Below are 10,300 nucleotides of genomic sequence, written 5' to 3' on the forward strand. Positions count from 1 at the left end.
CTTCTTCTGCCGCGCAGAGTCTTCCGCTGTATAGTTATGGTCGCAGGAGACGACCACTGTGTCACTGGGGATGTCCGGTGGAATCCTTACACGCTCAGACTCCACATCCTCCATGACAACATCAGAGGGAAGGGGAAAGGAAAGGGGGAAGTGGACCTCTGACGGAAAAGGATCCTCCAGACACCCTGACTGTTAAACAGAAAAATAAAAACTTGATTTTTCACATAGCAATGTGGTAACACTCAAAAAGTAATACTTCATTTTTGACCTCTCCAATTCTGCACAGGAACATTTGTTTTCAATCCAATTTTTCCATTTCTTGGTTGTACGTAGTCAGGATCACGGTGAGCCGTGGTTAAACTTCGTTGGCGCAGACGTCTGACTAGAGTGAAGCAAGTACCTGACCAAACATGATTAAATAGCACTAAGGGCCAAATACAAAATATACATGTATCCTTAGGGTGGCGCTGTGACTTATATAAGCACCAGGTTCACAATAGGGTGCAGTAGGATTGAACCGGAAGGGCAAACGGTTTTGAGCACAGGTATGTTATAATTTCAAATGCTGTTGGGGAAATGTATTTATTTATGGTTGACGATGGCTTATGGTTTATTATGTTTACATTTTGAATGTAGACATGGAAGTAAATCCATGGACACAAGTGCAGCTGTCAAATTGTCAATTTTTTTTTACACACAGCCCTCAGTTAAGAACCAGAAAGGCATGTCAGCTGGGTCCATTCACGGCTCAATCCTCAAGCGCTCCGTATAGGACGAAGGCTTTTACTTTTGTCAAAACCACTTCCATTTTGACAATCGGATTGTTTGGAACTGCATCAGTGTAGCTGTGTTCGAGACTGGCAGAGGAGACGCGCGGAAGAAGGAGGGAAGCCGGTGTTGCTGTTGGAGGCTTGCAGCACTCTACTGAAGTTCGGCTGTGGCACTGAGCGGTACTGGGCTGCATGGCGCCCACTTTAAGGACAGAAGAGTACGTATAATATGCCCATTTATTTTGTGCGCACTTAAAATAATTTGGGGTGCCTGTGTGGCATAAATCCATGGTTGCCAAAGACAGACAAAACCTTCTTACAGAACTGCTTCAATTGTGTAACAATGCAAAGAATATACATGATAATCTATTTTTTTGGAAAAGCAAAATGAAAGTCAAGCTCTCTACCTCCAAGAGAGTGTCCAACATTTCAAGGTGACCCTCTCCAGTACAAGGCATTCATTAGAGCCTTTGAGCAAAGAGTGGAAGAAAAGGTGTCAAAGGCTGATGCTTTATACGAGTTGGAACAATTCACAGGAGGACATCCGCAATGGTTGGTGCGCAGTTGCCAGGAAATGGCTAATGAGTGTGGTTAAATTATGGCGAAGGCTCTTCTAAAAGAACGTTTTGGTAACCAATAAAAAATAGCAACTGCTTATATGCAGTGTTCCCTCTGAGCTGCGCACATCCGCAACTGCGCACTGCTCACATGTTCTCAGCGCGCAGCAAAATCTACGTTGCACATAATACAATGCAATATATAAGCATTTAATAATATATAATACTAGGCCTCAACTTATCTAATTAATTAGATTTGGGATTTGAGGGATTTATTGTCATATGTACAGTTGTGCTATACAATTAATTAATTAGACCAACAATAATGTTTTCTGTACCATTTTGCATTGTGACAGCGAGTGACAAGTGTCCAGCCAATGATATGATAAGTTTTCCTGACACTATTCATCCAATCAAATGCATTGACAGAAACGCTCCCTGCATATACACCCCGTGCAGGTTAGCTAGACAACAACAGCGCAGCGTTAGGAGATGCAAATACAAACCCATTTTCCACGCAAAACGAATGAGGAGCAACACATCCACACACCAAGCCAAAGTAAAAAATACAAATGTGCTTCTTTTGAAATGTAACGACTGTCATAGTATATGCAAGTAGACGAACAAGCGGTGAAAGTGGGTGAGATTTTTTTGTGGCTCGTTTTTTGCAGTGGTGACAAGGGCAAACTATACATTACACTGCCATGTCTAAAACACTTATTTCTCCACATATAGGACTAAAAATAACAATAACAAACTTGTTGAAAATGAACAAAAAGCTTTTTTTGGGGGGGACAACACTGTGCGACTTGAGACTTCTGGCTGCCTGGCTAGCACGTATGCTTGCCCAGGTTCAAATGAAATAAACATTTCCACAGGTCAATCTTTGATTCAATAAAACAATGAATTTATTCCCACAGTAGTTCCAAAGCTTTTCGGACAAAAATACTTCAAATAAAAGGCAAACATTACTGTAAAGAAACTGTGTGCTCTAATCTGCAATCAATCTCAACTGCACTCTGTGATGCATGATCCAAGGCTCTAAAAGGGCCAGTATCATGCACCTTTCACCCTGCCTTAAAGCCAAAACAACCAACAAACAAGTAACTTTCTAGCTCTTGGCTATTGCAAAAAAAAAAAAAAAAAGAAATTTAAATTAATTCTGTTTTCGGGATCAAAACCAATAATAATTTCAAATTCTATGAATTAGCTCCTACAAGCTTGCCAATCATCGATGCATTGTTTTCCTGTATTGGTCCTGGACAACGCTTTTCACCTCAGCGATCCCCTCATAAATGACAGGATAAGTACCATAAGCATATTACCAGTCCATACATATGCTTAAAAGTTGTTGGACATCATCAGGTCGTGCTGTTTCACATGAATTCTTAAGAGTTCCAAGCTGCCATGTGTCATCAAAGCACGAGCCACAGCTGGCTCGTTCCAGGGCCGCAGCTAGGGCCCTGGATATACACACAGCCCCCGTCCTGCCTTGCTCATTAACGACAAAATGTGAGTTATGTGATATAAAGTAGGTCACTTTAGGAGCAACATCAGATATGCACACGGTGACTCACTATGTGTGTAGCGACTAATCCAGTGACAATTTTTAGCCGCTCAGGTGGGTGCGGGATGGGAGATGTTTTTAACGCGCAGCAAGGAAATGGTGTGTGTAAATGATGTGCTCGAATCCAGACTTTACGCTTGTGATGTTTGCACTTTATTTATTAGTTATGTACAGCATTGAGAGCTTGAGTTGTGTGGCGGCGTGGTGTGGCGTTTTCCTTGCGTTGTTTGCGGTGAAAACCGTATGATCTCCCCGTCACCCATCCCCGTGCTGCCAACACACCTGTCCTTATATATATTCCTAATTATCTCCTCAACCCTACCCCGTCCACCTATACCGCCACCCAGTGATCACTTATGCAATAATAATTACATAAAGAAACAATGGCTCCTACAATGTGCATGTCTGAAGTTGCTCACCTTGGTCCAAAACCTGCTCAGGGAGCTTGTGTGAATGCTCAGATGCATTGAAAATGAGAGGTAACATTGCTTATATGCAAAACGCATTGGGAGTGGCCAATAAATAAAACTTGTGAATGTTAATGCACTCCAGGCCTATTCTTTATTCCTGCGTGGTTGCTGTAATGCAGTGGCTCTTAACCAGGGTTCGATTGAACCCTAGGGGCTCGGTGAGTCGGTCTCGGGGGTTCGGTGGAGCCTCCGCCGCAGAGGTCCACCCCTTAGTCTAGTCTGCAGTTTGTGGGCACAGTCATTGAAAGCGTCCTGCTCTGAGATTTCCTCCCGGTCTGCTTTGAGGTCGCTGGTTTATGCAGCAGAGTGAGACCTCCCTATCAGACCGCTTAGAGAGGGCTGTATATGTGTCTGAGTGAGACTCCCTACCGGTCCGCTTTGAGAGCGCTGGATAAGCAGCAGAGTGAGACCTCCTCCTCAGTCGGGACCACACACCGGAATTAGCCCGTTATCTCCTGAGCGCCGATCCAGGCAAATAAGCTCCTGCGGCCGGCGATCTAAAGGGTCGATTGCCATACGGACTCACTCAAATCATATTTTATTTTTTACTAAAGAAGGGTTCGGTGAATGAGCATACGAAACCGTGGGGTTCGGTGCCTCCAACAAGGTTAAGAACCACTGCTGTAATGATATGGAAGAGGTACAGCACATGCAGGCAATGGACATGCCACAACATCTCAATGGGGTTCAAGTCTGGACTTTGACATGGACACTGCAGAACGTGTATTTTGTTCTCCTGAAACCATTCTTAAGTTGATTTACTTGTGCGTTTTGGATCATAGTCTTGGTGCAGCATCCAACCTCTTTTTAGCTACAACTGTCTAACGGACGGCCTCGGGTTTTCCTGCAAAACATCCTGATAAACTTTTGAATTTATTTTTCCACTTTAGAATGGTTTCAGGAGAACAAAATACACATTCTGGAGTGGCCAAGTCAAAGTCCAGACTTGAACCGCATTGAGATGCTCTGACATGACCTCAAGACAGCGATTCATGCCAGACATCCCAGGAATCTGACTGAACTACAGCAGTTTTGTAAAGAAGAATGGGCCAAGATTAGTCCTGATCGGTGTGCCAAACTGATCTGCAGCTACAGGAAGCATCGGGTTGAAGTTATTACTACCAAAGAGGGGACCACAAAATAATAAACGTGATGGTTCAGTTACTTATTCGCCCCCCTTCTGTCATTGTTTGCATGCAATCCTTCCTCATTAAAAGATGAAAACCTATAAATGTTTGGGTGGTTTTAGTTAAAGCAGACACTGTTGTTTCATCTGTGTGATTTTGACAAAGATCAGATCACATTTGATGGTGATTTCATTCAGAAATGTGAGAAATTCCAAAAGGTTCAGATACTTTTTCATACCACTGTAACTATTATACACAGTCAGATTGCAATTATGCATGTACACATTATGAAGAGCAGGGGGGGGGGGGGGGGGGGGGTGAACAACTCCTTACAAAGACTTAAGTCGTACAACTCCTTACAAAGACTTAAGTCGTTCACAGTGAAGCGCCCTTCAAAAGACTCAGTAGTTTGAGAATGTGACATCACTATGGAAGACTAAAGTCATTTTCCTACAGGCACGGCACCCACACTTGTCCGTTGAAATAACACTCTATAACAATTTATTCTGTTTTACTTTTGGACTACTAAAAAAAAAACAAAAAAACATGATATTTTAATTCAAGGAGATGCACACATACCGTAAGAAAAAAGGGATAACATTACAACAAGGAAGAACACCAGTATTTTTTTCTGACCTGCTTTACGTTGATGTCAAGGTTATAGTCGAAAAGTGAAGGCACAGCATTCTCCTTCAGCACCCGGTTGTTGCACTCCTTCTTGAAACAGTCCTTAGTGAAGTGCTGTGAACAAATATTACTGTACTTCGTTGGCTTGAAATTGTTCCTTCTCATTGCTGCCACCCATTTCCCACAGATATCTGGACGCGCCATTGGAAACCTGTACGAACAATGACAATTGCACAGTTTTGTTTTTCCAAGTAAATAATTTTGTAAAAAGGTTCTTAAGACTTCATGCATCCATTGTCCATCTATTAGCGACCACTTTGCCAGGCCATGGAGGCGGCAGCTTGAGCAAGGAAGCCCAGACGTCCCTCTCCCTGGCCAGTGCCTGCGTAAGCTTAGGTAGTTACAGCGTTATTTTCAATAGAAAAAAGTAAGCAGACTGAGCCTAGGTCCAAGTCCATCCTTGTTCACACACAGGAATATTACAAAAAACTGAGAGGTTCATGTTCGCCAATTGATTCAAGTAAGACAAACAAGGTACAGCTGTGTGGTCCAGTTAGAAAACACCCTCGTTTAATAATTGTAGTCTTTTGGCATAACTACAGAATCATAAACTTGGTGGAATACGGAGCAGTGTGCAACTTCTCACCATATTAACCGCCTTCAGGTATTTATTTTTATTTACCTGATTGGCGACCCTGCTCTGTCTTGGCTTGACAACAGCGTACTGTATAATCAATCAGGTGTTAGAATCCACCCATCTCAATGACAAGCGGTTTTGACAGCTAAAATTAATTAATGAAACAGTTGCACCAACTAGGCAGTGTTTTATGAATAGTAGGCGGTGCCAAAGCCTGTTCAGTTCAAATCTCGTACACTCCAATGCTTAGGCGTGAAGTGATTGGAAACATGGCGGCGAAAGAGGACAGAGGACCTTTGTGAGCTTTCAGGCGAGTTAGGTAGAGACATCTTAACTCAATGATTCTCAAACGGGCGTACTAGTACCCCTGGGTGGTACTTGGAAGGAACTTCAGGGAGTACACGAGATTTTAAATAAAACAAACATGCAAAAATCTTTTTAAAAAAATTATTGAATTGTTTCAGGAAAATATAGGTCTATAAAACTAAATTAATGTTCAGTAAGTTAATCAATTCATGATTGTAAAAACTCAGATTCTCCTCCATATTACATTGCTTTGACCCAACTTGTATACGCCACCTCTCGTTACCTGTCAAGTTAATTATTTATTTTTGTGAACACATCGGTACTATGATTCCAGAAGAGGACACGTTAAGTTGAAAATTTTTCTGTGGACAAATATTTATATATAATTATTTCTTTTAGAGAACGGGATCTGACACTTTATGTTGATTATTTTTTGTGGACAAATATTTATTAATGATTAAGTTAATGATGTAGTTTTGTGAAGAGATCTCTACTGTAATCCCAAAACAGGACGCTTTATGTTTAATAATTTTCTGTGAACAAATATTTATTTATAATTATTATTTTTATTGAGAACAGGTATGACATTTTATATTTTATAGAGAATACAGAAAAGGATTTTATTCATCATAAAGTGGATGAATGTATTGAAGTTATCACATTTTGCAATCACAGCATTGTCCCAAGAGTGATCAAAGTAATCCACATTGGTTGGTCTATCTTGAAGAGCAGGGTAACCAATCAAGTGTGAGGGCCCGCCAATCAATCTTTGATGGGAGAGTTTGATAGATAAAATCAATTCATGAAATACCGGAACGCAAGACTGTGAAATAACTAAGAAGACAATTTTATATATGTGGTACTTAAACGACACATGTAATTAAACTGATTTATTTAATTAATGAAACTTATTTAATTAATGAAACGTATAAACGTATTTAATTAATTAAACATTTGATTAATCACACTTTTACTGCCCAGAAAATCACTGTGACTTACAAGTGGAAGTGACCAGTAATCACTCTGTAAAATACCTTGCTGATTGCTTAAATGGCATTAGGTGGAACACTGCACAAGTGTTCTTGTTGGCATTAGCGCTAGCATTAGCATCTCGTCATGCTCCGGCTCAGCTGAGGTAAAATCCTTCGATCACCCCGAAGTGATTAACAATGGGCAAGGGTCACCAACTGGGCCATTACCGGATATTTGGCTCTATTCTGTGCAGTATTATAAACAATCAGTCTTGTATTTATTTTTCAATTTACTTCATTTACAGGTTAGCAATGAGCATGCAGTCATGACTGCTTTGAGTTTGTAACATCTTCTGTCGTGTATATCAGCGGTCCCCAACCTTTTTTGTCACCACAAATCGGTCAACGCTTTAGATTTATATTGCAGACCGTGGGGTGTGCTGACCACATCATCCTTCTCACTATGTATGTTCTCACTATGTAATATCACCACGGGGTGTGGTTGCTGCTGCTGCTGGCAGTTCTAAAAACCACATCATCCTTCTCACTATGTATGTAATATCAACAGCTGCCAGAAGCGGCGCCAAAAAAACAAAGATCAAGCACAAACGTATGTACTGTTAAACTAAATAATTTCCAAAACATTATTTTGGGTGCAGCCCCCGCAGCCCAGTACCAGTTGATCCATGGACCGGTAATGGGCCGCGGACCGGTGGTTGGGGACCAATGGTGTATATAATTACATTGGTGCCACCTAGTGTCCAAAATGAGACACTACAGCACCAATTAGGGGAATTAAATGGCGTGCACAGCAAAAATCGACATATAATTGACACTAACTGGGCAATCTGGATACCAAGTGTTTTATTGTACTTATTTATTCATTTTTAGTTTAAAAAAAAAAAGAAGATCATAGCAAATTCCCATGCAATTTAAGATAAGATGCTGTTTTGCAATACTTCTGCGGGATTTATGGGGCGAGCATAGCAAAAATTGATACATATTTGACACTAACTGTATTAATTAATAATTATTAATGATATATACCATGATATTTTTTTTTTTACCCGTTCGGCCCACTTGTGAGTAGATTTTCCTCCATGCAGCCCGTGAGCTAAAATTAGTTTGACACCCCTGGTAAAGACCCACCCTCTTCGATGGTCGCTTTTAGCATCTAAACCAAGGGTGACCAAAGTCGGTCCTCGAGGGCCGCTGTCCTACATGTTTTCCAGGTTTCTTTTCCTGACACACCTGATTCAAATGATCAGTTCATCAGCAAGGTCAGCTGAAACATGGTAACGATCCTGATCATTTGAATCAGGTGTGTCACGAAAAGAAACCTGGAAAACATGCCGGACAGCGCCCCTCGAGGACCGACTTTGGACAACCCTGATCTAAACAATCACCCCAGTTTGTGCGTGTTGAATCGCACAAATTGACTATTACAAGTCAACTGGCTCCCAACTTAAATGCCCCATAACTCCAGATATGGGTCTACTGTTGGCATGTTTTTTTTCAATTTCTTTCTTTTTTGTTTACTGACGGATTCCTCACTAGCCACCTGAAAATTGCTGAATTAGTTAACTGTCCTCCTCATCAATAAACGCGCAAAACAAAGCAGCTCATTTTCATCCCGATTATCTGCAAGAAATAGTAAACAGTGAAAATCGAAAAAGGATAAAGGTACGTGACACGAGCGGAACTTGAACCCGCGACGCGGAGGATTAAATAAACGGCACATGCCCCCCTCACAGATGGGATATCGGGAGAATCGAAAATATTTTTTTGACATATTATAAGATAAATTAAGAAAGATGTTGCAATCGGCTCCCTTCTCAGTCCTACAACCCAAAAGGAGAATAACGCATTCCAGCCTTAATCCGTACGATCGCATTTAATACTCATGCATAATTCATAATCATCATCATAATCATATGGAACAGCAGTTTCACTGTATGAATAATGCGTGCAGGTATTACTTATGCACATTCCGAACCGTGCCGAAGAATAGTGTAGTGGATAACTCGTCTGCACGTGCGCTATTTATTTATTTCTCCGTGTCAAGGGTTCAAATCACATTCGTGAAGCTTATTTTCACCCTTTGTGGATTTTCACAGTTTAGAATGTTATGCAGAAAATCAGGAGTTGAAAAGGAGCCGCTTTGTTTAGCGCGTTTATTGATGAAGACGACAGGCAATTCATCAATTTCCAGGGGGTTGTAACGAATCTGCAGTCAGGAAATAAAAAAAAAAAAAAACATGTCAACAATCGACACGAATCTGGAATCGGGGGCCAGTTGAAACTGTTAGGAGTTGGAGAAGAACGCTTAACAGTTTCTAAATTGCTTTACATGACGAATAACAAAAAAGATGCCACTCACGGCGGTTTAATTTCTGTTATTAAACTTTTTCGTATGAGAGAATAAGTTCGAGAGTGCTCGCTATGTCACCACCTTGGCGAGCCATTGACCTCGTTAAAATAAAATACAGTATAAAGAATGAAAATGAGGCCGCCTGACATTATGTCCGGTACATACTTCATAGTTCATATAAACTATATAGTATATAATTTGAATAGCTAATGGTAACGATCAACTAATAGGTAGAGTGAACTCACTTGTGGAAGGAAATCTCTTTATCTTTGTGATACCGGTTTTTACAGCCGTAAGCTGAGCAAGTCTGAACCATAGCTGCTCAATCACACTGTTCCTGTCACGTTTGTGTTTTCTCCGCCAGCTTCACTGCCACTAAAAATGATGGCGGCCGTAATTACGTTTTATGTTGCATTCAAAATCATCGGAACTTTGATATTTCTGACTATAAAATGCCCCAGAACGCCCCTCTGAACTGGGAGTTCATGTTGCGAAGTCGCAAAAAGGACATCGACACTTAGCACTGCGGCTAAAAAACAACAACAATTCAGCACTGCGGCCAAGCCTCAATTCGAAAGAACAAGTGTAGCCAAATTTTCACAGTTTTATTTCATACTTAGCATTACGGTAATGTCCTACCAATGTGTGTGTGTGTGTGTGTGTGTGTGTGTGTGTGTGTGTGTCTGTGGGGGGAGGGGGGGATAACTTAACTTTCAAAATAAAAGGTTGCTACTTGGCCTACATCATTCCCTCCACGTTTGCCATGACGTCATGACTAGGCGCACCCTGTCTGGAGAGGCGCAAAACGATGCCGGGGAACGAACAGACTTAAAATTTAAAATTTAGACATTAAAGTTAACTCTTTTTTAACGGCTGTTTATATTGCTTTTCTTTTGT

At 41.1% G+C, this 10,300-nt stretch overlaps 1 protein-coding gene across 1 annotated transcript in view; it reads right to left on the reverse strand.

Moving 5' to 3' along the window:
• Positions 1–9,981, reverse strand: part of thap1 (THAP domain containing, apoptosis associated protein 1) — a 10,512-nt gene extending 531 nt beyond the window's left edge. The window contains exons 1-3 of the mRNA XM_088433253.1: positions 9,649–9,981; positions 5,128–5,329; positions 1–189 (exon numbers count right to left, since the gene is read on the reverse strand). The exon at positions 1–189 is cut by the window's left edge and continues 531 nt beyond it. Coding sequence (XP_088289379.1) covers positions 1–189; positions 5,128–5,329; positions 9,649–9,719 — 462 coding nt within the window. The 5' untranslated portion in view covers positions 9,720–9,981. The remainder of the gene's footprint in view (positions 190–5,127; positions 5,330–9,648) is intronic.
• Between the last annotated feature and the right edge of the window lie 319 nt (positions 9,982–10,300).

The sequence above is a fragment of the Hippichthys cyanospilos genome, chromosome 14 (genome assembly GCF_059441005.1).
Source record: "Hippichthys cyanospilos isolate Australia breed blue-spotted pipefish chromosome 14, RoL_Hcya_1.0, whole genome shotgun sequence".
Taxonomy (NCBI): Eukaryota; Metazoa; Chordata; class Actinopteri; order Syngnathiformes; family Syngnathidae; genus Hippichthys; species Hippichthys cyanospilos.